We start from the raw sequence: 27,733 nt of genomic DNA, 5'->3' as shown, positions 1-27,733 counted from the left end.
TTATTTTTATGGGTCCTCAAATCTAAAGATCTGCAGCACTTTATTGCCTTAAACACCTGTGGGCTGTGGTTGAATTTACACCCAAGCTACTGCTGTGCAGAAGATGACATTTTAACACTTTGAGGCTCAGGTTGGGAGATGGGGCAGGATACAGAGCAATCTCTCCAAGTCTCAAGAAATATCAGGGAACAAGAATGCTATTCCTTTCTTTCAAGTGAATGCAAAATTGGTTTACTGGTACGTGGCCCACACAGTTCCAAGTCAGTGCATAGCTAGTCAATATTTCTGCTGGCATCTTGAACTGGTTTAATCAATGGAAACATCTATTAATTTTATTCCATTTAATATGCATTAGTGCATTAATTTCTTCATTAAAAAACAACCCTGGCAAGTATTAAAAATAAATATCTTATTTAAGTCAAGCTAAAGCCTTGCTTTTCAGTACTTTAATCCCTTTAAATATTCTTTTGCCCGCTAACAAGCAAATGGGAACTGAAATAGAATAAGAGATGTATGGAGGCAGAGGGGAGCAGAAACACGAACAAAGCCAACACCGTGAGTCACTTAGCGCGTCCTCAGCTTCTTGGACTGTCTCTTGCGTTTCAGCTCTTCTTCTTCCCGTCTCAGCTCTTCCAAGTCTTCCTGGACACCGAGTCTCAAGCTGCCAAACAAGATTAAATCCTTTACACTGCTACTCAGGACACTTGAGGTTTTACTTCTACATGCCCAAAAAGCAATGCTAAAAATACTACAGGTGATTTGAAGAATAATTTCATATCAGGTCTTCTTTAATTATAGAATGCAGCTTTTTTCAACCCTGCAAAACCTCACTCCAGGATGTCAACAGTTTGGTTAACAGCAATCTCACTTAAAAATTGCCTTCATTTCTCCTAACTCCACTTGACAGACTATAGTGTTCCATGGGCTGCAGATATTCCTCAGGAGCCAGGAGGAATAAGGACACTGACTATAGCTTCAAAGATGCTATAGTTCAAGGCACCTTCTGAATATAGCTAATGTTCAAGGCACCTTCTGAATAATCATACAGAACCAAAGAATTTGGTGACTCCATGCATTCCAATATTTGCATTTTTTATAGAAAACCCTTATAGTTTTTAAAAAGTTTGCCCCATCACTCCTTTAAAAACAAAGAATCAGCTTATCTCATAAGAATTCTGCAGGCCCAAAGGTCAAAACCAACGTGAAAATATCACCTTCATAATTTATATCAGTGACTATACAAGCTTGTCAGCATACTTTCTCTATTTCTATAGAAATAGACCTACACATATGCATAGATAAAAACAAAAAAAATTGCCAAACCTCAAGCTAGCAGAATATTGTAATGTCTGGGACCAATTAAAGAATTTGGAATTTCAAATGAAATGTATAATTTAAGAAGTTTTTTTGAAATTAATTAGTTTTGGTTTTTATTAGTTCTTAACAAGCAAGATTTGTGAAAGATAAGGAGATACACAACTTATTTAGTGTATCCACCACTGGCTGTATGAAGTCCGTCTTTTACTTAAGCTTTCTTATAAAAAACTGTAAGGCTTGCTGTTAAAAGCAGAGTGGATATTTGCTAGCTTAGCCATATGACTTGAGCAATAAACAAACTTTACAATTTGTATCCAAGTTCAAATCCATGCATACCTCCTAGCTTCTTCTTTCTGTTGCTCTCTCCAGCTGCTCTCCATATAACGTAAGGCATAATCACTTTCATCTTTGTACCTGAAAATGAAATATCACTTTGTAGCATATTAAAAAATAGGTAATGAATTAATATCCCTTTTTAGGAAGAATCATTACTTGTTCTATTGCTTGTTCTGCAATATCTTAAAATTGTTACTTCTCTTACCTTTTCCGGTCATAGCCAAATATTTCCCGAATATGTTTTGATATTTCTTCTTGAGATTCCCCTTCATCTTCAATGAAATCATCCATTTCAGAGTCATATTCATCATCATCATCATCATCTATTTGTCTCTTGTAACTAATAGGTGGTCTTCCAAGACCTAAATGACAGGAGACAAAATCATTAACTAATAACATGAACAAAATTTTAATTTACCAGTACTTCTTGCGATACTTTGGGCATAGCCATTTTCTGGGCTTCACAGTGGAAAACTTCTGCCTCAAGTTAACCAGCATTTCTTAGAAATTCAGCAAGAGAAGACACTTCCTGAGTTGTGCTAGAGGAGATTACCTATCAGGATCAGCAATGGCATCCTGAGGAAAGCAGATATCTATTCTTTGCTCAGGGCTTCCCAGGCACTTATTCACTACACTCCACACTGCTTGCTCCTGATCAGAAACAAATTTTTAGAACAGCTTGTCACTGATAAGATAAATCTGCCAAAACACTGAAATGTAAAACCTGTGAGTGATTTTTCATCTAGCCCTTCAAGCATCTGTTATTTAAGACACAACAAAGTTTTATAGATCAACTATTAAGCAATGCTGGAAGCAAATCCTTCAATTCTTTTCTAACAGCGTTCATATACCAGTATCCATCAAAGGCTGCTTAGTTTTCTTTCATGTGATACTTCACACCACCTGTATTTCAAAAATTACAAGCATAGGTAAATATAAGTAAAATAAATTAAAAGCTGCTATATTTAATTTTATTTCAATTATTAAACTGTTCTTATCAGAGTTTCACTTGGGTTTTTTCCATTTCTTCTCCCCACTGGGGGACAGGACATGCAAGCAGCTGCACACTACTTAGTTGCCCATTGGAGTTAAACCACAACAGTGAAAAAATGCTTTGTTCTATGAATGCATACCTTGTGGATGCAGCACAGGTCTATGCCCTGGAAAAGGTCTCATTCCATTCATCTGTCCATTGCTAGGTCTCGTGACGAGGTTTTTAGAAGAAATGGTTTCTGACACGACAGTACACTTGGGTTTCCCAGCTGTGCCCGGGCCGCCGCCTGGTCGCACAGCTGCTGCGCTCGTGCTGCTGCCTGGCCTCCCTGGGCCAGTGCCCAAGCTGCTGCCTGGCTGCCTGGCTCCTGTGCTTGGACTGATTGCTGGCCTTCCTGGTCCTGTTCCCAGGCTGCTGCCCGCTCGCCCCGGTGCTACGTTTGTGCTGCTGCCCGGCCTCCCCGGCCCAGTGGCCAAGCTGCCGCCCGGGCGCTTCAGTCCCACGCCTGAGCTGCTGCCCGGGCGCCCAGCTCCCGTGCTCGAGCCGCCCGTCGGCCTTCCCGGTCCCACGCCTGAGCCACCTCCCGGTCGCCCAGGTCCTGTGCTTGAGCTGCTGCCAGGCCTCCCAGGTCCCGTGGCTGAGCTGCTGCCCAGTCGCCCGGGTCCTGAGCTTAAAGCACTTCCTGGCCTTCCTGGTCCCACGCCACAATTGCTGCTTGATCGTCCCGGTCCTGCACCTGAACCGCCACCGGGATGTCCAGGTCCTCCTTTTCCTAAGCTGCTGCCCGATCGCTTTGCATTGGAGTTGATTCCAGGTTGAAGAGCTGCAGCTTTTCCTGGTTTTTCATGGGCAGGCTTTTTCAGGCTGGATTCTTTCACAGATGGCATTCTCTGAGCCCCGTTGGCCGTGGGTTTTGAGGGTGGCACCTGAGAGCTTGAGCCAGACTTTCTAATACCATTGACAGGTAATTTATTATGACTGCTACCAGTAGAGCTTTTTAAGGAACCATTTTGTGAGGTTTTTTCCATTTGATCAAGTCTGGAAGATGATGATGACCGTGGATGTTTTTCAGTCAATGCTGGTGCTTTGGATTTCTTATCAATACTACCCATAGAAAGAGACAAACTGCTTTTAGATGTGGAATGTTTTTCTACGGAGCTTTTATTAAGTTTTGTGTTTACAGATGCTTTTTGAGAAGACAGTTTTTTTGAAGAACTAGATATCCCTGTAGGCTTAATCTCTTTCTCACTTTTCTTATGCATTTCTACTTTTTTGTTTTTGCGTCCCAAAAACTCCTTCTCTCTCAATTCCTCTGCTGTTCTGGGCCTCTCTTCAACTTTTTTCACTCGTTTTATTTCCACTGGTTCATATTGTTTCTTTTCAGCAAGCCTCAAGAGCTCTGCAAAGTTCAGAGGTGCAGGTGCACTTTTGGGAGGTGCCTTTGGTTTCACTGCAGCTTTGGATGGTTTCTCTTCGTATTCTTCTTGCTCATGCTCAGATTCTGTCTGACTGTATTCAAGTTGCTCAGTTTCATCTTCTGTTGCATACTCAGCCTCTGGGGCCTGAGCAACATTCTCACAAGCCCTCCTCTTTTTAGACTTCTCTTCAACAGGAACACCATTATAACCATAAAAATTATCCTTGGTTCGTGAGGCCATAGCTCTTGCCTTTCTGTCATGTTTCAGTTCAATACGCCTCGCCAAGAGCTGCTCTTTCTTCCTTCTTTCTTCCAGTGCTGCAAGAAAACCAGGTCAAAGTTACACAAGAAGCACTACTTTTTATGTCAATATTTTCCAAACTAACAAACCACTTAGGACAGCAGCTTAAGGATATGTGGCTAATAGCTATCCAAAATAGGTGAGAAAGTGACCCCAGGTCTGCCAACAGGACAAGCCAACCCTCCTGTGTCAGCTGCTCCAACAATGGCAAGCAATTGAGTGAAATGCTGCTCTAACAAAACCCACTAAGGCTTTCTGAGGGAAGCAGCTTTCCAGGATGCTATAAAAATTGTGGAGAGCCTTTGTATAAGGAGGTACAGAAGTTATGGGATCTCTGTGTAGTGGAGGGAGTTCTGAGACTGAGCAAGAAAATCTTGAGACTATACACAACTTATAATCAAATGTTTAAAGGAAGTTGAGGAAAGGGAGAGAATAAGAGTATTGGGGGGATAATAACTGGAAAATAGCCTAAGTGTGTGTGTGTGTAGAGGGATAAAAGGGAGACACAGATGCAGCTGAATGCAGATAAACAAGCAGCTGGTCATTACACAAGTCTGATAGAGCCCTGTGCCCTATCTCCACAGTGTGTCCTATATCCTTGCTGCTCAGGCTTAGCTGCTGTCTGCATGAGTGTGCTCTCTATCTTGTGTCTGTGACCTGCTGACAAGAGTCTGGATGAATTAGCTGGTGAATGAGACATCCAAATACTGGACAGACCAAGAAGTAGGGGCTAACGACAAGAAGATTCAGAAAATGTAAAAATTCCTAGAAAATGGATCAGGCTACTCATATTTTGGGTGCCTATAAAGATGCCATTCCTTGTCTGTGTTATTCTATTGTCAAGGGCTGTGACAGCACAGAGTGTGCCAGCATGCCCCATGAGGAATTTGTGCCTAGTCTTGCTTCTGGATCTGGCAACAGGATTAAGGAACAGACTCATGACTGGTCCAGGAGAGGAAGAATAACCTGGGACATCCAGTCCACCAGATTTGGTTACCTTTAACAAAACATTAACCTCAAAAGCAATGCAGTACTAGTTTATTCCAGAGACTATTTAAAGGAAGTATAAAAGTGGAGAAATCATGTCTCAGACTCTTTAATCTGGTGTATCAATACAGATTGATACAGAACAATACAGATTAAAACAGAACAATGGCAACTCTTTCCATCTTTTCACACAGATGAACTTTTCAAAGTTAAGCTAACGAAAGTTGAGATAGTCTTTTGCTCTTCACCTTAACTGCTATCTCAACCTCCAGCCATAAATTCTAATGTAGTGAGTAATGTTTTAACCCCTTAGGAAAGCAAGCAAATGTCCCCAGCCCTTACTTAGTGCTAGCTTGCTCTCAGCATCAGATCTATGCATAAATTCCAGAAACAGATGTGCAGCTGTATTTGGAAGAAGTTTGAATAAGGTGACAAATAGCAAAGAATAAATTAAAGTATCCATAGGAGATAGTTTGTACTTTTACCTTTTTTTCTCTTTTCTTCTTCTTGCCGCCTGAGAAAAGCTTGCACTGCTGCAGACTCTACACCTTTGACTTTGGGAACTTTTTTGGGAGGACCAACAGCCAAACTGTACCTTTTCTGCAAAGAACAAAAAAATATATCAGAAGAGTTAAGAAATGTAAAAAAAGCCGTCTTTAACAACTGAGGAGTTGCATAATAGTCCTGTACTTGACTTAAGCACAGAGCTGGTACAGAGTAAACAATGAATTCCCACTGAAACCCAGGGTTGTGCTGGATACATTTGACTCACAGCTGTACCCTCAGGCTGAGCAACCAGCCCCAAGTCCTCGGGAGAAACCTGCAAGCTACAAAGTGCCTGGTCCAAGGGAGTAGATGTGTCTTGAATTTTTTTTTTTTTCTTCAGAACCACCAGAAGAGCAAGATAACCGAAGTCCAGAACAAGATATCAGCACTAAGATAAGGGCATTTGTCTTGTCTATACATTGGCCAGCAGCCAACCACTTCACCCTATAAATATTGCCATCAGGATGAGCCTGATTTGAGCTCTGCCTGAAGTGCAGCTTACCTGGATGCCAGGAGAGCCCTTGAGCAGGGAGGCCTCTCAGGGTAAGAAATTCCTTACCTGAAACTAAGAGATCCTTCCTTACCCAAGGTGGAGAGATTCCTTAGGCATGACAGATCCTCAGCAGGTGACAGAGGATGTTGCATTGGTATTATGAAACATTACTAATCCACCCAGCCCATATTATTACAAACACTGTATGGATAATTCCATTAGATATATACCACTGACCAAGCCTGAGACTAAGAATGGATCCAGATACTCCAAACTGAGTTAGAAAGCAACGAGTCCACACAGAACCTTGTGTCTCAACAGGACTGTGCTTCTTGCTCTTTGCATTGCCAGTCCCTGAGAATTATCCTAAATGAGCTCATAAATGAATGAGTTTGAACTCAACCTTCTTTTTTGTATGTTTCTTCCATTAACAAAATAATAAAATGAACTTTGCATTAAACCTTGTCAAACTCCTGTTGAACTTTGTAAATTCCAATGAATTGTCAAATCATTATTTTATCTCAGAACATTTACTTTATCTCATTGCTGCCTATCTTTTGAGTGAGATACATTCACATGGATACATCCAGAATATGTGGATACATCCACAAAAGGGCTCACTCAGCTTTTGGAAGGAATGAACAGGAAACCAGAAGACAGGTAGGGAAACAAAATGAGTGAAATGAACTGGACTAATAAAGAATGCAATGACTGCATTAGTAATGGAATAAAAGCATTTCAGTTCAGCCTTAGTCTTTGACCAAGAGGAACCAAAAGTGACCAAGAGGAACCAAAAGCAAACTACAGCCCAAGCTGCCAGAGTCAATTCAATTCTAGACTGCAGGTTTACAACTCCATTTTTAGCTTGCTTGTAGATACTCATTTCAGTTTCAGGTTACCTAATTCAGCAAAAATAGATAAATCAACTTAAAAAATTTAATTACTCCAAAAGCTGGAAAGGACTTCACCAGCATAATAAATAAGCTGACATAAAATCAACAATACTGATTTTAGTTCCTGCTGGCAGTGACCTAAAAACACAATACTGCTATACATCAAGGAGTTAGTGACCCACACACCACTGACCTGAAACTCTACTTATCACCTGAGAGCAGTGTGACCTCAGCACTAACTGTGAGAGAATACACAGCCCCCACCTGGCAATTACAGCACTTGCACATGGTGTAACCTGCCAGGAGAGGAGAGGCTCCAGGGAGATCTTGTTGCAGCCCTTCAGAACTGAAAGGGAGCTTATAAGAAAGATGGGGACAGTTTCTAGCAGAGACAGTAACAATAGGACAGGGGGTATTGGTTTTAAACTAAAAGGGCAGATTCTGACCAGCAGTTGTTTGAGGGGAACAGTGAAACACTGGCTCACACTGCCAGGAGAGGCTGCAGAACCCCCATCCCTGGAAACATTCAAGGTCAGGTTGGACAGAGCTCTGGGTGACCTGATCTGCTTAAAGATGTCCCTGCCTATTGCAGGGGAGTTGGACTAGATGACCACTAATGGATCCTAGTCTGTGATTCTACATCTCATTATATCCTGAGGTGAAGCTGCATGTTTTCCTATAACATCCTTTTACTCGGCAGAGGAAATGATAAATTGCACTATGAACTTCCCAGGACCTCGTGCAAAAGCTCTAAAGACTACAGCACTGATTACATGCACCACACACAGGATTTGCACAGCTTGCCATGCTTAAAACATGCTGTCCAGTGCTGTTCAACCTGGGGTTCCAGCAAGTGAACAGGTGCAAAGTTATCTATGCTACCCCCTTCTTTGCTTCTCTTATATCCAATAAAGGTTACTTAAATCAATGTTAAGTGCCCAAGTGCCTCTTATTGGGTTCTATAACAACCATTTGCACTAATGTGCTGCACCTGTTCTGACACTGCCTTTCACAAATGTACCAGGTGGTGCCTGAAACTGGAAAAATAGAGACTTTTTTCTGAACTTCTTCCCACAAACAAAATACAGAACAAAAAACAAAACAATGAGAGAGACAGTTGTAAAGATAAATACAGCAGAAGGCAGTTAAACCCAGAAAGCAGAATACATTTAGGAATAAAAGAAACCCCAATCCAAAGCTGAAGTTTGAGAGGGTGGGGTTTTTTATTTCAAAAGTAAGCCAACAGATTAAAATCTAAACCAAGATCTCCCACATGAGACATTAAGATTCTCACCAAATGAAAGAGATGTGAAAAAAAGACCCAAACAAAAAACTATCACTAAAGAGCTACACAAGTTAGCATTTTTATATATATCTTTCTGTCCTCATAAAGCCTTATGAAACTTAACTAAAATAATCAAAACAAAATATCTGGTAAGGAAACCTACATCCAAATGTTTTAGAAGCAATAAGCAGGCAGGCTGGCAGCCTAACTCCCTATAAACATCAATATCACACAATGGAAGCCTTCATTCTCATTTCTGATTCACTGATCAGCAGCACATGAATGGATCTTGGTTTACTGTAATTACTAACATGCAAAGCCATAAATTAGAATACACATGCACTAAGAAGCAAGGTTTGGAGGCTCATTTGTAAGCTGCATCCAAACTGGCTCCAAGAAGGGCACCTACACTACCAGCCATTGTAGTCTTCTCAAGCAGCCTCTGAAATGAGCAGAGCACAATTATTAAGGTGCACCATCCACACACATTGCATATTCAAACCTGCCCTGTCACCTCAGCACATTAAAGACCCACTGCAGCCAAGCTCATTTACTGAGTTTCACCTCTTCACAAGGAAGTTCACCAAACCTGAGAACTGATTTTCCTGTTTGCACCCAAAGAGTTCCAGGAGCTGACAGCTCAGTTCCTGAACTGCCATGCAGCACTGCCTCAGCTTTTGCTCAAATGGAGCCCACGGCTCTGTGTCCCAAAGAAACCTGGTTTACTCCATTTGAACTGGAACAGACAGGGAGGCAAAGCAATCCACACATTATCAGTCAAAATCCTGTCAGAAACAGGTTGAAGCAAATTAGTACCTTAGAAATTATTTGCAGTACTTTGCAGTATACTCATCCTAGTATAATGATGTCCCTGTAAATTATCTCACAAAGTTAAACACATCATGTTTTGCCATTGGTAACCTAATTCAGCAAAGTTTCATTTAATTATTCCATTTCAACTGTGCCCTCAGTTTTGAAAACTCTGTTTTAAAAACTGTGCAGCACTCAAGCATCTTTTCCAGCTAAATGATTTTGTGCCTAAGGAGCACCTTTGGAAACTGCTAAACAGCAGAGACAAATGTAGATTGATCTATTCTGTTGGGAAAACTTACAAAGAATTAAAGTGATGGGGAAGCAGTTTTCAGGCTTTGTTTTGCTGCACTGTGACTAACAGCCCTATCCAGGAGCGGGTTTGTAAAGTAGCAGGACAGACAAGTTCATTTCTGACTGCTGTTAACAAGACAAATCATGCAAAATTTCAATTAAAATTTCCAATCAGTAGCATTTCTTAATATTGACTAACAACTGAAAATACAGCAAAAAAATCATAAATGAGTATCAGCAATAGTACAGAAAAATGGATGAGTCTTGCTCACTTTTGTTCAGTAACAGCATAAAATAACCTGCTGAACTGTAGCCTTTCTAAAAGCACTGAACCATACACTCATTCTGCAAACACCAATAAAGTGTTTTATATGCAGTACAAATGAATATGCATCAGGCTGCAGGTAGAGCAGGCCAAATAAGCCAGCACACGTCACTGTACCATCCAAACAGCAGCTGCACTAGTATGGCTTTTAATGACTATTGCTAAGTTGGTTAAATCAACAGAGGAATAGAAATGTTTAGCCTTTAGGAAAGAGCAGGCCAGGCTGTTCCCAGAACACTGCACTCTTCAAGCTGTAAACAGTGATTATTTGCTTTGAAGTCACTGACTTCCTGCAAAACGTGGCACATAATCCTGATAGAGTTGTAGCTACTTTGATGTCAGCACTCAAGTACCAAATCTTGGACTATAAAACAGAATTTATAAAATAATTGCAGACTTTTTGGCACCCAAATGAAGTCCCAAGGGCCCTAGACCAAACACAGATAGCCAGAAGTAGCAGTAGTAGTATTGCCTTTAACAATGGTGAATATTTACACAGGTGGCAATGCAAGATCAATGCAAGTGATCAATTCTGCCAAACCCAGTTCTCAAGCACCCAGAGCACCTGAGCAGCTCAGTCTCTGCCATGGGCTTGCACATGCAGTACAAAGACAATTCACTTGTGTTATCCACTGCAGGCAGCTTGCAGGGGCTCTCACAGGCTGGGGAGATTCTTTTATTTGCCTGTTTTTCACTAGCACGTTACAACACTCTGCCTTTCCTTCACAGATCATTTCTTCCTTATCATTTGCCAAGACATGTAACCTTCTCCAGTGGGAAGTCCCCGTTTCCCCCCAAATATTCCTCAGGGTTGTGTTAAGTTGCAATGCAAGATGTAAGCAGAACTATGTACTCCATCACGGTCTGTGGGGCAGTGTTCTTTATCTCTTCCAGAGCCATCCTCCAGCCAGGGAGATATCTGCTGTAAATGGGCCACTGAGTCTCACTGCATGACTGATAAAATTACATCATCTCACAGCGAGATGTTCTGCCCAGAGGGAGGAACCATTCCTACCTAGATAAAAACCTGAGAATTGGAACACCAGGGGAGCCTTTTCCACTAAATTCCCAAAGGAAGACCAGGCCCATCTACACCACCACTGGACCTTCAAAGAAAAAACGACACCCTTCTGTAGGATCATTGCTTCAACAGAACCACATCTGTCACTGCAGGACTCCAGCCACCATTTAATCAGATTGCTACCAACCCCCTGACCCACCCACAGGGTGTCAGGTCGCATTCTGACTCTGTGTCTTTTGTATTATTGCATTTTAATTTTAATTTTCCTGGTAAATAATTGTTATTCCTATTCCCATATCCTTGCCTAAGAGCCCCTTAATTTCAAAATTATAATAATTCAGAGGGAAGGGGTTTGCATTTTCCATTTTAAGAAAGGCTCCTGCCCTCCTTGGCAGACACCTGTCTTTTAAAGGCGAGGGTATAATTTTCTGAGAACACCAGGAATGGTTCACCCTTGTTTGTGTCACTCCTCTGGCAATGCCAGTCCCTCAAAAGGCAGCTTCCCACATTGTAAGTGGCTATTTGTGTTCACTGCCCAGGGGCCTCTCTGCCCTTCATCCTGAACTGGTATTTCCAAAGCTTCTGCTAGGGATTCACCACGGGGCTCCCAGCAGCTGACTCTGCAGTGAGACTGCCTTAGAATACACACGCGGCGATTTCGCAACTGCTGCTTTCAATTTCTGCTTGTGACAAAGTAAATACTAGGGAACAAGCATGTTTAAATTTGCTTCATTTCAGGTTCTAACAACTCCTACCAAGAGAAAGATAAAACGCTCAGTTATCAGCTCACTGCTCTCCTCTCCCAAAACCAATTCAACAAGTTATACATTTTATTCCTAAGAAAGCAAAAATGATTTTCTTCCAATTTTGCAACTGCTGCCCCAACACCCAAGCAGAACCCTTAGCTGGAAAAAAAATTGCAGATTTCTATGAAAAGTTGCTACACACAGGAGGAAGAAAAAAAAAAGATCAGAACTAGGAAAAGCTGGAAATTTTCCTAGTCAGCATTTAAACCTCGACAGTCTGGAACTTTACTGTCAGGTCAGTCAAGCTGAGAGCAAAAGCCCTCCTCACCCCTGCCAGCATTTCACATTGTGTATCTTGCAGTTCCCTCCTGTGGAGGCTGATGCAATCCACACAATTTTAGCCTGGTTTTGAGGCCATTTTTAAGCACACAATAAATGCACACACATCAATCGATGGCAGTCTGGTCCTACAGCAGCAATCTGCACTTCACAGCCATTCCCATTATTTCTCATGCCGGGCTTCTCTCGCCCGCCGCAAACGCTCGATAATTTGCAGATTGAATTCGATGGGCAGGCTCTGCACCGCAAGGTCCTCCGAACAAACTCAGGGATTCTGTGTGTGTTCCACTTCACAAACACCGAATTCCTCCTCGCTACTTGTATCTGTCAGCTTCACTGGAGGCTGCTTTGTATCAGCCCAACTTCCAGGGAGACCTCACAAGTGCTGACGTGGAGGAAGAGCTCTTTCAGTTCTGCGTCACCGCTTTGTGGTTAAATTGTATCAGGTTTCTGTAAATTCTGGGCGCCAAAGTTCCACCCTCAGTTAAAAGGAATCCGGAGCAATATGAGATGCTGTACTGTCATTAACAGTTCATTAGAAACTAAGGTGAAAGAAAAGAAGGACTTGGTTCCAACTATCCTTAGGGTTTTCTTTTTTTTTTAAACTGCAATAAAATTTCATATTTTAAAGAATAGCTGCAATAAAAATATCTGAAAGTGCTTTGTCACATCGTGTGAAACACGTGGCATAACCCAGTATACCAATTTCAAAAAAAAGAGTGACACAATCTATTTAAACCTCTCTAAAGTCAACATTAAATCTCGTAGTTTATCATGTCTAGTCAAAGCAAGACCACACTGAAAAGCTGATGAAGTGCTAACATGAACACCGGTAACAAAATACAACAATGAAACCCCTATGGAATATTAGATAAAACCTGGGGCTCTACTCACAACTGCTGTGAAGATGATTAGCAGCACATCATTAATAGCTTAGGCAGTAGTTCATATATGAACTGTTTTATTTAGAAACAAAACCTGATGCAACTAACAGGGCACCAAAAGGCTGATATCAGCAATGTTCCTTTTGAATCTGGATTTCCATAGGGAGATGAACAAGCAGATTCGTTTTTGCAGGGGCATGATGTAATATCTGCTTTATCCAGGCCCCTCTTTTACAATACAAGGCCACATTATTTCTTAGAGTTTTTATGTAGTTTCCACTTTGAACTAAACACGATCTGTTCTAGTGTGTATATATTTATATATACTTTGAATATACACTACTTGTTCATGCCACTGTTTTTCATTACAAAGGGCATGGAACATTTAGTTAGGTGCACTGTAAAGTTTAAAACTTTACAGAGAGAAATTCTCAGAGAGAAATTCAGAGGATATGCTTGTTAATGCAGGAACTAACATTTCTGGAAACCTGGTAATTTTATACACCAGTAAACGTGTAATTAGTCTATATGGTGTTTTTAACAAAAGTATTTAAAAATAATTATATTCTTCTTATATAAACACATTTAATATACTAGCTTTAACACAGAGGAGTTGTTTAGATGTCCAGTGATTGTAAAATCTCCACGGGCTCTCTTTTAAAGCCCAGCAGCTGCAAAAAGCTTCAAGCAGTGCCAAGTGCAGCTCTGCTTTTGCTCAGAGACTGGGGCCAACTGCAGAGTTAAAAGCTGCACCACTAATGTGCTAAACCAAACTGTTTCAACTGTGGATTCAATTGCACTCTCACTCCATGAGTTAATCAGGAATTAGCAAATCATAATGCTGACTTTACTAAAAAGAGTAGCTAAACCCTCATTCATTGCACAAGAAGCAGGATCCTCTCCCTGCATCATCACATCCACAATGGAGATTATGGCAGATATTTCATCAATTCATCATCATGGATTAAAACTTGCGACAAAAAAAGTAGTGGCTCACACAGTAAAGCTGGTTGGGGAAACTGAGAATGTAAAGAGAAGCCTTAAACATCTAAAACAATAATTATAATAACCCAGTGGCAACTTAGTGAAACAACTTAAGACCAATCAAATGGGCATTTAAATATTGTAAAGTATTTCTGTATTTGTTATTTATTATTAACAATAATTATAACAACCCAGTGACAATTTAGTGAAACAGCTTAAGACCAATAAAATGGGCATTTAAATTTAAATATCCTATTCTGTATTTGTTACTTCATCATTTATGTTATGACCCGATTCCTGTGTAGGGTCAGAGACAAATTAAACGTGCCTAAATACAAAAAAAAGTTGATTTTATAAGATTTTAAACCCACAATGGAATGTGATTAATTTCCCAAGTACCATATGGTCGGTACATATTATCAACTGGTCAGGCTATTAGTGAACATTACCAAAGTTTTACTAATGATAGAGACACTGAGATAGTCACTAGTTCTGACACCATCTAAATGAAGACACTGTACAATTGAGAGTATGTGGTTTTTTTCTGGTTTTCCCACAGTTTTTGCTAAAAACACCTACCCCTCATTTACAGTGGGTTTAAGCAAACTAATCACAGAAACGACTCTGGCACTCTGCTGAAAAGCAAACATAAAGTATCTCCCTAGCTGGTGGCTACCAAGGAGAAAACATTTCTTATCCAAATAAGCACTCAAGACTTGTAATTTGGGTCCTCCCAGAGGAATGAAACCCAGGATGTGAATGTATGAAAAGGCCACGTGCCCTTCCTCCTGCCGGATTTCATCCAGGCGAGTCAGTGGGTTACTGCACACGGAATCCACACGTTACTGATAGCTTGAACTAAATCACAAACTGCTGAAGTACAGACCTCAGAACAATGTTAACAATACACCAAAAGCCTTCGGCCAGCCCTCCCCACAGCGCTGTTACACCTTATTCTTTCACGGAGCACACAGAGCCCTCAGACAACGCAGCCCATTCACCCGAAACTTGTCACTTTGTCTCCGGCTCGCACTGGGGACGTGGCAGACTCGCGTTCTCAGCTGGAACAAAAGGAGCGAGCCGGCTTTCGGGCACTGCCTTCCCCCGCAGCACGGCTCCGCTCCCGGAGGGATGCGGGCGCTGCCAGAGCAGCAGGGCGAGCCGCGGCTGCCCGCTCCCAGCCCGGGGTGCCGGCACCTGTTGACAGAAGGGGCCCCGCTCGCCCCTTCCCCTCACACAGACGCTTTCCCAGCCCCAGGAGCGAGCAGCCCCGGCCGGCGAGGCGAAAGGCCCGGCAAGGACAGCGGCGGGCGCTGCCCGGCAGGGGCCGAGGCGGGAGGAGCTCCCGTGGCCGCGGGGCCCTCCCCGGGCCCGACCGCCGCCGCCGCGCCCCGGCCCCGCGCCCCCCGGCAGCCCCAGCCGCCCCCGAGCTCACCGGCACCGCGTTCAGCCCCTGCTGCTCCGAGGCCATCACGAGAATGTTGTGGAAATCCATGGCCAGGCCGGAACACGGGGGGCTGCGGCAGCCGCCCCGCTCGCACTGCCCGCCGCCCCCCGCCCGCTCGGCCCCGCTCGCTTCCGCCCGCTGCCGCCTACCCTTTATATAAGCTCGCCTGGCGCCGGCGTCACTTCCCCTGTGGCGGAGTCTCGCCACGGGAAACGGGGCTGGGCCAGGGGAGGGAACGGCGAGAGCCGTCTCGGGAGCCCCGCGGGACGGCAGGGCCTGGAGCAGCGGCGGGGGCGGCCTTATGAGACCCCCGGGGCGGCCCCGCCCGGCGCCTCTCGCCGCCCCCCGCTCACAGCTGGGGCCGGTGCCGGGATTGTCCCTCCGCCCGCCTCGGCTGCGGCCCTGAAACGCCTCAGAGTGAGGGGGCACGGGGTGATGGCTCCAAACTGACAGGGAGCAGCCTTAGATTAGGTGTCGCGTAGAAATTCTTTACTGTGAGGGTGGTGAGGCACCGCTTGCCCAGAGAAGTTGTGGGTTCCCCATCCCGGGAAGTGGTCAAGGAATGGTTGGATAGGGCTTGACACAACCTGGTGGAGTGAAAGGTGTCCCTGCCCACAACAGGGGTCAGAACTAGATGATCTCTAAGGTCCCTTCCAACCCCATCCATTCTATGGTTCTGTGATTACCATCCCCAACCTCGGCATGGGAATGTGTCAATAAAACATCAAAAACTTGTCCTTTCTTCTTTTTTTTCCCATAGCAACTCTTCATTTTTCAGTGACAGTGAGAATTGTGGTGGTTTGAAAGGAAAAAGCCTTTGGGGGCAATGGCCAAGCACACCCTGACACCTGTCCCTGTCCCTCCTGCATTCCCAGCTGCCAGCTCGTCCCTGAGTGGACATCAGCTAGGCAGAAACTGTGTAACAAAGGAGGAATATGGATTAAGTTTCTTCAGCAATCTTTCTTGGCTTGTTGAGGCTTCAGAATTGGTGCTTGGCTTGTAGGGGTGTCACAAGTGCTTCAGCAGTGCCCTCCCAGCTGCAGGAATACTGCTGGATAAACAGGGCTGCCAGGAGCAATGCTGACCAGCAGAGTGGCCAAATAAAATGCTCTGTGTGTGTGTATGTTTAAATATTTCTCTAAGTCTGACAAACCAGAAAATTGTGCAAGAACACCAGCTGACTGAAGACTTCCCTTGCATTGGTTACCAGGTCATTTCCTGGATCTGTTATCTGAGATCCATCTGACAAAAGTTCCTCTACTTCACACTGCTTCTCCTGGAAACGTGGGCACTGAAAGAAAGCTTATTTCCATCATTTAAACCTTTAGTATAAATTCTTTAATGCTGCTAGTACTTGACAACTCTTCAGTCTCAGTTCCTCCAGTTCCTTCTGCCTTTTCCAGTTTCCCTTTACCTCTCCAGTGCCCTCACTTTTTTGTTGTATCTGATATTATCTTCTGAGCATGTCTGTAAGTCACCTTGCAACCTAGTGTAAAGACACCCAGTGAGGCCTTGGCTGATGGGAGGGACAGGACAATTTGTCTGATCCAGGCACTGCACTAGTTAATTTGCAGGGCCTTTGTAGTTCTTGAGCACAGGAGATCCAAGTTGTTCCTTTAATGCTTGCTCTGGTGTCTCTGCATGGCATCAGTCCATGCAGGGTGGACAGTCCTCCTGACCTACCACTGCTTTTTCTTGGGACAGTTCTGGTTTAACTCCTTATCCTGTAAGAACTTAATCCCTCTCTCTTTCCCCCTTTTTATTCTCATCTCCATTTACTGACTTTTTACTTCTGATTCAGACCTTGTCACCTCTTCTGGTTCCTGCCCTCTTTGTATTATGATTTTCTTATTTTAAGACTTCCTAGTGTGGCTCTCTTCACAGGCAGTTAGTGGTTCATCAATTTACATCCCATTTTTGGCATTATGTTTCCCCCTGTGCTACTGTCTATGAGGTTGTGATGCTATTTTCTGGAGTCTTATCTGCTACCTTATCACTGCTGTGGTGCTTTCATCAGAATTTCCCTGCTCCAGCTTGAATTTCTGGTATCTCCACTGTGCCCTTCCTTGAGAGGCTTTTAGTATGACTCAGGTTCCTGTATGACAGCAGTACTGACAGAGCAATGATTGCTCTTTGACTTTTGTGCGTGCTCTCTTTGGTCCACGTTAGAGTTGGCAGGAACACTTGGCTAAATGCAGACTTCACTCTGCTGACTGCGATCCTCGAGATGAGTGGAGGAAAATCTCTCCCTGCTTCTACAAGAGGAGTTACAGGCAGGCCAGGGAATGGCACTGCAGCTGCAGTGTGTGGCATGTCAGTCTTTGGAAACCCCTAACCCCTAACCCCTAAAGCCGTTGCCTTTTCCTGGAAATGACAATCCTGTGACATCACATCCCTCAGCAGAGGGGATTTACCCCCATGTTTCTCCAGTGGGAGAAACAACAGCACTGTGGAAATGTGCTGAGGGCATTTTATGGGGCAGTAGCAAGCCATGCTGAGCTGTGCTGGGATTCCCAGGCTGCCCCTGTGGCATTTAAACCCAGCTCTAGCACAAGTTACACGTCAGCACAGTGCCTTGATGTGGCCCAGCCTCTTCTAGTAGACATCCTGCAAAAAATGGGAACCTCCATGCTGTGTGTCCTCCCTATTCCTTCACTCACTTCCCAAATTTTCTTAACTCTTCTCAACCTCTGCACACATTTACAATGTGATGAACTGGTCCAGACTAGGCTTGCCAGGACTCCCAAGCCCAGCTAGTTTGTTAGCAGCAAGGGAAGAAAGAACTTTGTGCATTTAAGCCAAACTGATGTTTCTATAAAATACAAATCAGGATAGAGAATGCTTCTTCCCCTTTTTGTAACTCTCTGATCTGTCTGATTCTGTGCATGTTTGACATCACCCTAGTTTTCAAATAATTGCAAAAGTCTGAGAATTTAAACCTACATCTTCCAGAAAACCAATACAACACTTCTCAGATCTCCCATCTCTCCTCTCAAACCTCTGATTTGTGCTGCCGAAAAAGTTCAGACAGATTTGTTCTTTTTGTGAGTACATTTTTAAAGCAAGAACTTGGATAAGTTTCATTTTTCTTAAATACCTTCAGTTTTGGATATTACTTGTGACTAGAACTATTTGGAAAATATTTAGACAATATAAGACAATATTCCACCAGAAACTGTCTGCAAGTTTTTAATCAGCTGTGCTCAACAATAGCTCAGCCCCAGCCATGCACACTTCAGGCATGTGACTAATCCTGTTAACTTGAAGTGTATTAAAGTGTTTAAAGGATTAGAATCTTAATTACAGGCCATCCCATCTACAGAGGTCAAATATCAAAGGCTGTTCAGAGCCTGAGTTTTAGCATTTTCTGAATGAGTGAATGAGTAATATTTGTGTGAGGTCTCCTTTTCCCTTTTCACGCAGCATCCTTTCTGCTGTAGAGTTAAATGGGTGTTCCAATATGGCATTTATTAACTAGGCTGAGTTATCCTGATGTCCAGCAGTCAGGTCTCCAGGTTATCAGTTTGTTAGAGGTTGCAGGGCTGCCATATATGATCTAAAGAAGTTTAGGACTTGGAAAACATGGATTTGAACAAATCAAGTTTGCATAGGATAGTGCCACCCTACTTTATGGCTGCTTCCGATTTGAATTATTAATCACTAAGACTTTTTTACTTATGATATATTAAACAGAAATGGAAAGGAAGAGCCTTGGAATGATAATTAGCTGGTCTTGACAATGTATAACTTAGGCATCTAACTTAGATGTATAAATTATGGTATTTGGCTCCAAAGAGGAATATCAGAAAAACAGGGACAGAAATTGCCTTCTTCCTTCCCACCCAAAAAGCAGGATCAATTGCATTAAGTAATTTCTGACAGACACTTGTTCAATTTTCATTTGAAACCCAGAAAGAAAGGCTGGCATTCCCTATATTATTCTCTTATTCTTTTTTCATCAACACCTTGAGAAAGCTGTTTCTTACATCTAACCCAGATCTCTGTTGAGACTTTTCAACTGATGAGAAGACTTTATTATCCTCTCCCTTAGACATAAGTACACATATTTAGGGCCCTCCTACTGTGTCTCCCCTTTCTCTGGGATAAACCACTCCAACTTCTCCAATGCTTCACCATAAAACCTCTAACTCTTTCTCCCAAGCAGATACAATACCCTGACTGAAGGTTTTCTAGCCCCAAGCACGGCAGTAGAACGGCTTCATTTGCCTGGCAAACAATATTCCTTTTTATGTAGCTCCCAGTGCTATTTGCCCTTTTTGTGGGAGCATGGCTGGCTCCTGTTGGGTTGTGATCCAGGCTAACCACCACAACAGGTTATACAGGGGTGCTATCAGAGCAGTAAGTGCACAACCTGCATTTCTGATGTTGGTAGTTCTGCAGAGAGTGAAAGCACATCCTTTGAATTACTTCCTTTCCCCCTGCTGTAATTTGCCAAGTGTGTTGAGATCCTAGCCCTGTCCTCCAACACTTCCTGCCCCTCCCAGCCAGTGGGGCTGGCATGAACGTTGTTTGCTCTGCCATCTAAATTATTTAATAAAAACATCAGATTTGTGGTACTCCTGCAGAAGTCTGCTTGCTGTGTCCAGCCAAGTTAGCAACATGGTAATTTTAAATATTTCAGTTCAGTTTACAGCCAGTTCTGTGCTCATCCATTTGTGCTTTTCTGGACTTGCTTGTGACATGGATGGCCATGTGAGAGAGTGTTAGGAGTCCTTCTAAAACCAAGAGCTGGAAATGAGCCTGCTTGACATAATTTAGTCTAGGCAAAGTAAACCTAGAAATTTCTTTTCTAGGTACTTAAATGTGTCAGTGGAGACAGAGGTTTAACTCCAGCACCTCATTATTTAATGACTCAGCAGGTCACAAAACAGGTACAGCTTCTCAACACAGAAATGCAAGCAAGAGAGAACTTGAATTCCTCTGCACGTAATTGAAAATTGTTTTCATCTAAAATATATGTATTTCAAATCCAGAACAATCACAAAATATCACTTTTACATTGCTGTGCACTGGGAACTGAAACAGTCAACAAACTTCTCTAGTCATTAAAAGTTATTTCAAGTAGCTGTCTTGGGTTCTTCTAGGACAATTTTCAGATTCATGCTTTAAACAAAGGCAATGAAACTTTTTAGTGCAGGGCTAAGTGTGAACAAACACGGTTGCACCCCACCAAGCAGTTACCTGTGTCACACTGTGACTGCCTGTGAGCACTCAGCATACCCCAGGGGTAAACTGTGCCATGAGAGTGAAGAAACAGGCCCTGTGGACCACTCATCAAATAGGACTCCACTGATGAAAATACTGACTTCTTCAGGAAAAAATCCCCACATGAACAAAAAAAAGTTGATCTGGCAGAAAGTGAGGATTATGATACTGAATAACACCAGCTGGTGAAATAGCTGTATTTGCAAAGTATTCTCCCAGTCAGAGAAGAAAGAAGATTAAGAATGGGTAAAAAACCAAACCAAAACCAACAGCAACAAAAAACCCCAAAACAACAGAACAGAACAAAACTAACAAAAAAACCCCACCAAACCAAACAAAAAAAACCCCACAATAACAAAAAATCCAAAGCCCCAAACCAATTAGTTAACTTATTCAATATTTAAGTTAACAAAAGTGTCTTTAAAGTGCCTGTTGTCAAAAATCCCAAAAGATAAGTGTATGGGAAATAGACAAAAATAACGCCTCTGTAATATGTATTCATATTGTTTTATGGGAATTAACTCCTTTCCAAAGATGCTAAAAAGAAGGCAAGGGGGAAAAAAAAATCACCATTGCAGTAAATGTGGAAAACACACTATTTAAACCCTGAACAGCAGGCATGAGTCCGGATATTATAGAGTTAAAAAGAACACAAACAACTCCTGTAAGAGACTGCAGAGCAGCAAGGGCTTTTCTCTGTGACAGGATTAGGCTGATTTTAGATCACAGGAGAAACATGAGACATCGGGAAGTGTCACCGACTTCTTTTCATAAAAATCCTTTCTTTAGGATTTTTCCCTCTTCTGGGAAGCTGAGGCCCCAGAAAAAGAATGTAAACAATGGTTATCTGCTGCTGTGGAATGCAACAGGTGCACCTATGATTGGCCCATGTTGGATGTGTACAATTAAGGGCCAATCAGAGACCGAGCTCTCTCTGGGACAGAATCAGAGAGAGCTTCTTTATTATTCATTCCTTTTCTATTCTTAGCATAGCAAGCTTCTGAGACTTTTTCTCTCTATTCCTATTAGCATAGTAATAATGTAATATATACCATAAAATAATAAATCAAGCCTTCTGAACATGAGGTCAACATTCTCTCCTCTTCTTCACCCCTGCAACCCTTGCAAGCCCTGTAACAGGGAAGAGCATCCCAGGCGCAAACAGGAACTGAGAGACAGCGGTCTCAGTTCCGAAGCCGTTTCCAACAGCTCCATCCTTCAGTGTGGGCGAGCGCCGCCCTGGGACTGCACTGAACCCATCCCGTCCGCATTTCACCCGAGCTCCCAGCTCAGACCAGCTGGAACGGAATCTCCGAGAAATGGCTGTGGCAGGAGCGCGGAGAGCCACGGTCAGCGCTGCCGAGCAGCTGAGTGCCCATGTCCAGACAGAGCCATGCGTACGGGCTGGATGTGCAGCTGCTCCGGCAAGGTGTCCCCCTCTGTGCCCATCTCACAGGGCAGCCAGCACTGCCATAAGGATGCCGGGCAGAGTCATTGCCGGCTCACAGAACCGGCAGGGGAATAAATAAACCAGAAATTAGAATGAAGACAAGGCTGGAAGTGCCTCAGTTGCAGCGGGCAGGCGGAGGCTCCGTCCCGCGGGAGCCGCCGATGGGCCGGGGCCGCCGCCCGTCCCTGGCGCTCCCGGCCGGGCTGGGGACAGCAGGTGGCGGCCGCGTCCTTGGTACGGCGGCAGCGGGAGCCCGAACTCCGCGGGGATGCTGCACAAAGGCGTGCTCAGAGCAGCAGCTGTGACCTCGGCTGCTGCCAGCCGCGGCTGCTCACGCTGGCTGCTTCTCAGCCGCTTCCGAACGGCGCTGAAAGGCTCCGCAGAGCCCTCCCCCGCAGCCTTCCAGGAGCAGAGCTTCCCGCAGAACGCTGCTGAGAGATAAGTCAACAACAAAAAGAGCATCTCAAAGGTTTATCTATTTTATTCCAAGCTCTTCATAATCATACATGCCTGCAAAGCTGAGAAATGTGTTTGCCACATGCAGTTGCAGATGGTTGTGGCAGCTGAAGCAGATCAAATGGATGGTACATTTTCTCGTATTGCTCAGAAGCCAAAATATCTTCTTTTCAAATGCACAGAGAATTATTTGGATTTATTTCCAAAATGAGAGCCTGATTTAAGGATCTACTTCATTTTTGGGAAAGGGCTATGTAATTTCTAAAAGTTCTGCTCCAAGATGTTTTTTACAGATCTCTACTATATTACACATGTAAATAAAAATATAGAAAGCTGCCAAATGAAAGCAACCTAAAATGAGGTGTTTCTTGAAATTGTGTTCCACTACTTATTGCACCTCTTCATCTCATCCTCTCGCTGCCTTGAAGAAACTCATGCCCTCATCGCCAAATACCCCCACCCCCCAAGACTGACAAATCTGATCTCCTTCATGTATTATAATGGAATGAGCTCCAGAATTAAGGGCACAAAACCTCCCTTGGAAATCAGTGTTAACCTGAGTGTTTTCTTTGCTTATGTTCATCAACACCAGATAGAAGGGGAAGTTTATTTTATTTTAATGTGATTTCACGCCTAACTTTCTCTCACAAACTGTTTTCACTCCTTCTTTTGCATGTATGAGACTGGAGATGGTTGTGGCCGTGCAGCCTCCATGGTGCAACTCAGAAACAGAAAAAAATAGACTTACAAACACTCTGGAAAGGAGATATGATCAAATAAAATGCAATTGGAAAAAAAAAATTTGGACATTTAATGACTACAAGAAAATGGACCAGGATTACATGAGGTGCAGTGCAAAGGACCAAAACTAGCCTCACAGATGCTGCAAAAGCAGGAGAAAAAATAAAGGAAGAAGACACAACTTTGAGGGGAAGATATGAGAGACATGGCACGGATACTGAAAGGAAAAAAAATTAAAAAATCTTGGCCATAGTGAAAGCCATCCAAAGGCATAGGGTGCCATGAAGTGCAGGGACATGGACCAAAGCTTGCCAAAATTGAAATTGCAAGATTTTGTTTCCCTTCCCAAAAGGAAAAGAAATTTCCTTTTCATTTCCTCAATTTGCCAAGGGAGTCCCAGCACAGGCAGTGCCCTCTGTGACTGTGTCCTGCTCCTGAACATGGCACACAGAACTGGATACTGATAACAGGGTCCACCAACTGTCCCAAACCAGGCCAAGTAAATGAATCAGGCCAGGAGGCATCCAGGAGCGGCAGAATAAGGGCACCAGTGGCAAGGCTTGGCACGAACCTCCATGGTCCACTCAGGAGATGGGGCTGAGGGCAAAGCTGTGGCACAAGTCAGGGGCACCCGGGAGCCATGGCTAGACACGTGCTAGCTCCAGTATGGATGCAAGAGTCAGGACTGGGCAAAAACTGCCTCCAGCATCGGTCTGCAATCTACCCAGGAGGCAGCTCTTGGTTTTCCACACCCTGGTGCCTTCAGAAGCTCCACATGCCATTTCTTTGCCCCTTCATGTCGTTCCCTAACGATTTCACACTTTTACACCGCCGTTCACACCCCATTCATACCGAGCTAATGTTTGTATGTCAAATCCCCGTGGCTGTAGTGCCACGCCAGAAGAGGAGGACTCTTTACCTGGCCAGGCTGTCAACAATTCAGTGCAAACTGCTTCAGTGTCTTCAGGAAGGTCACCAAGAGCTGGTGCAGACTGAAAGCAGCAGTGTGAGACGCTACCTGTGGGAAGCAGATTTTAGCAAACAGGCTGCTGCCTCCTACGTGAGCTCTGTGTTTTGAGCGTAGCCCCCATATTGAGCACTTCACAGCAGCATAATCTCACACACAATTTTCTCAGCAAGGTTCTCTGCAGGCATGAGCTGTATTTACCATGCAGCTGGCATAGTCAAACATTGAGAGCTTTATATTTGAACCAATAAAAGAGATTCCTGATTATCATTTCCTGGTAAGTCTGGCTTTGTGCAGTGTGCTTAGTCTCAGTGCAGGGATTGTGAACTTGGAAATAAAGAACATAAGGTCATTTGGAGCAAAATAGGTTCAGTTAAGCAAATACAAGGGTATTTTCATTCCAATACACTCTCAGCAAATAATTTGGTTTCATATATTTAAGTTTTATGCATTTTCTTGTTAGCTAAACTTATTTAACCTCCATTCTGCAGGTGCATCTCAGATTTCCTAGAAAGATGTTGTAATTTGTGGAGCATATTGTATAATTTGGTATAACTTTGAGAAATAAAACATGTGGCATTGTAATGAATGATATTATAATTTCTGACCTTCTTTCAGAAAACCTATCTTATTAACAGTGCTACATTGAAATAGACCACCATTTTATCCCTGGCACAAAAATATAAGGGAAAAGCAATCCATTTTGTCAGAGAATACCTTGGTAAATCTAATTCCATTCCACTAAATGAACAGTGCAAAGAGGATTGGAACTTACCAGGAAGCACTGAAGGTCAGATTTGTAGCAAGCATAAATCAACATTCTTGCATGGCTTAAGCGGATTTGTGCCCATATATACCAGTCAAGAATCTGGCTCATTAATGACTGGATGAATTACAAATAGAGCATCAAGCAGGAGTTTGAGTCTTAACACCTATTTCCTTGACTTGTTAGCTTAAATCAGATTCTAAATATTCTGAAGACTTTTTGTTCACCATAGCTGAGGAGCAAGCTAGTGTGGAATTTGGTTAAATTCCCTCTCTTGAAAGCCATCTTTTCAAGCAAGGTCTGTGCAGGGCTTCTAAACAGCTTGAGCACAATGAATTATTGCCAGCTTTTTCAATCCATACATTTCAGATTTTGAAATGTAGCCTTTAGGACAACTTAAATAACACAAAACCAGTTGATTGACTGCCTAAGGTTGTGATGATTTGGTGATGCCCAGCAGGAGAAGATTTGGTGTTGCAGACTCACTCCCTTTTGAAGCACTCTGCTCCAGGTAGTGCTCTGTGAATGTTTAAAGAGCTGCAGCACACAGGAATTGAGCAGAGGAGGAGTACAGGGAGCAGCAAGCCCATGCCAGGATTTGTGCAGAATTGCAGGAGACTGAAAAATCATCTCAGAGGGTTTTACATTCGACACGGCTGTGCCAAGCTTTTCTTGGAGCGGGCATCCCACAAGCATTCCTGGATGGCCTAAGCCAGCACAGCTGCTGGGAGAAGAAACCTCTGCTCAGCCTGTATCTCTGGCTTATTTTTACTGGCATCAGGATTTGTAGAATTGCACAATAAAGCTGACCAGGAACCGTCCAGCTGGAAACAAACCTAACAACAAGTCCGTTCCCCCGAGGCCACAGCTTTCAGCAGTGCAGCCAGACTTGTTCATTGAACTCTGCTCTCCCAGTGGGCTGCAGAAGGAGGTTAAGGTCACTGCTTTGCAGAAGGACACCTACCTGCCATTTTCACTGTCAGACAGACTCAAGTGCAGCTGGGACTGTGCATTCCAGGCCTGGCACACTTCCTTAGCCTGCAGTAGGGTGTGAGGGAGGAGGGAGAGGGACAAGCAAGAGAGAAACCTGGACCATAGGGAATGTCTCTGCTGATCAAAGATAGAGGAGATCATTGAGCACTTCACCTTTGGGATCTTTGCCAGGCCCCAGCAAAGTCAGACTCGGTTTGTGAAACCCAAAATCTGCTCACAGATTTTTTCCCTGGGGTATCAACTGATGAATAATGAATGCTTTTATGCTGTGCCATTCTCTCAGTTTCTGTCGTTGTTACTAAAGTTGTCTGACTTAGACAAGTTTTGTTCTGTCACCTTGGTGTCTGTAGCCAGATCCTCTAGGAAAGTAAAACTCCTGGATATCATTCACTGCCACAGGAAGTGAAAAATCAGAGTGTTTACTGAATGTTGCTAAAAGTGAAGAAAACCTCTGAAAAGAAACACCATTATTGATCAAAAAGGTAATTTTAACTCAGAAAAGTGCTTCAAAAGTGCATTTGAAAGAACATGCATATTTAGGAGCAGAATAGCCTGGTTGCGAGATTGTGCTATTTTATCTCAGAAACTTCAAGGCAGGTCTGTGGCTTGAAGGGAAACTGTGTGGAGAAGCAGCAGCCACTGCAACCAGCTGTGTTGATAAGCAAGTAGGAACTCCCTCATGGCACCCCTTGCCCACCTGATCTTTTAGATGAATCAAAAAGCAGAGGCCACTTCCACTTCCAGATGTAAAATCTCTCTTTCCCACAATCATAGGAGTTTTAGTCTTCACGTGTGTCTTGGCTAAATGCTCTTACTAATTCTGTTCCACTTGTATAAATTCCCTGGTGTTTTCAGTTCAGATAGTTAAATAAACCATAGTTTCCTGCCTGAAATGTCAACTATTGTGGCCCAGGGTTCCCTAAGGGTCTTGCTGCCTTTAGATTAGCTGCTTCACAATCTGAGCACATTCACCTCCTTCTTTAAAGCATTTTCACTGCTTGCTATTAACATGAGGACTTCCCCCACGCAGGAAATCCAAGTTTTAAAAGTAAAGATAATAGAGAAGTTGTTCTCTTCAGCATCAAAGGGATTACAGGAAGCAGTGTAACTATGGCACTGAATTGTAGATCCAGCAAGATCCAGTTCATGTCACTCAGAGGAGACATCCTTTGGGATGAAGGGGGCATTTCAAATGGCTGAGGGACATTACAAAGTTATGAGTCAAGATTTGTACTCTGTCTCGGAAGTTGGAAGCCTCCACCATGTTACGTCATTGATTTTGGCCTGTGTTCCCAGGCTGCCTCCCTATATGGGTTTTTGGACTTTTGCTTTTCGGTAAACAACTCCAAAACCTTCTGAAGATCTTTGGACTTTCCTCTAGAGGTGAAGAGGTCAGGGCTCCTTTATCAGGCAAACTGCTGACCCAACAACAAGGTGCAAAGAGTGCAGATTTTGAAGCTGTAGTTACACTTTTAACTCTTTCCTGAGAACTAGCACACTAAAGGTGGGGATGCATACCCTCCTTCCTGGTAAGGAACAGCCAAGGTAACTGTCTCTCCTATTCATTGCAAATACTGCTCAGCACTCAAATAAATAAATGCAGCTTTCTACCAAAGTGCTCCTGAAGGTGCTGAGCAGTGGGGCAAAGGAACTGATACCTTTTAGGTCGAGTGCTAGAGAAATGCAGTGTCTGACACAGACTTTTCACTCTCAAA

At 43.4% G+C, this 27,733-nt stretch overlaps 1 protein-coding gene across 2 annotated transcripts; it reads right to left on the bottom strand.

Moving 5' to 3' along the window:
* On the bottom strand, window positions 1–15,687 carry SPTY2D1 (SPT2 chromatin protein domain containing 1). Of its 2 annotated transcripts, none has more exons than XM_064714857.1 (6): window positions 15,569–15,687; window positions 5,838–5,952; window positions 2,787–4,382; window positions 1,859–2,015; window positions 1,654–1,731; window positions 1–661 (listed from the first exon to the last, which is right to left on the bottom strand). In XM_064714857.1, the coding sequence occupies exons 3-6, from the start codon at window positions 4,303–4,305 to the stop codon at window positions 565–567; spliced, it is 1,851 nt and encodes a 616-aa protein (XP_064570927.1). In that variant the 5' UTR covers window positions 4,306–4,382; window positions 5,838–5,952; window positions 15,569–15,687; the 3' UTR covers window positions 1–564. The 2 variants fall into 2 exon arrangements, with proteins under 2 accessions (XP_064570927.1, XP_064570926.1); XM_064714856.1 differs by lacking the exon at window positions 15,569–15,687 and adding an exon at window positions 15,408–15,548.
* Between the last annotated feature and the right edge of the window lie 12,046 nt (window positions 15,688–27,733).

The sequence above is a fragment of the Zonotrichia leucophrys genome, chromosome 5, assembly GCF_028769735.1.
Source record: "Zonotrichia leucophrys gambelii isolate GWCS_2022_RI chromosome 5, RI_Zleu_2.0, whole genome shotgun sequence".
NCBI classification, from domain to species: Eukaryota; Metazoa; Chordata; class Aves; order Passeriformes; family Passerellidae; genus Zonotrichia; species Zonotrichia leucophrys.
Note: the sequence above shows the minus strand (reverse complement) of the source record. Positions and strands in the feature narration are given on the sequence as shown.

Coding starts and splice junctions, on each gene's coding strand:
- SPTY2D1 (XM_064714856.1), bottom strand. CDS start 15,467: ATGGATTTCCACAACATTCTCGTGATGGCCTCGGAGCAGCAGGGGCTG. Junction 5,953..15,407: donor AGGGGCTGAACGCGGTGCCG/GTGAGCTCGGGG, acceptor TGTTCTTTGCAG/AAAAGGTACAGTTTGGCTGT. Junction 4,383..5,837: donor AGAAGAAAAGAGAAAAAAAG/GTAAAAGTACAA, acceptor GTTTTCTTGCAG/CACTGGAAGAAAGAAGGAAG.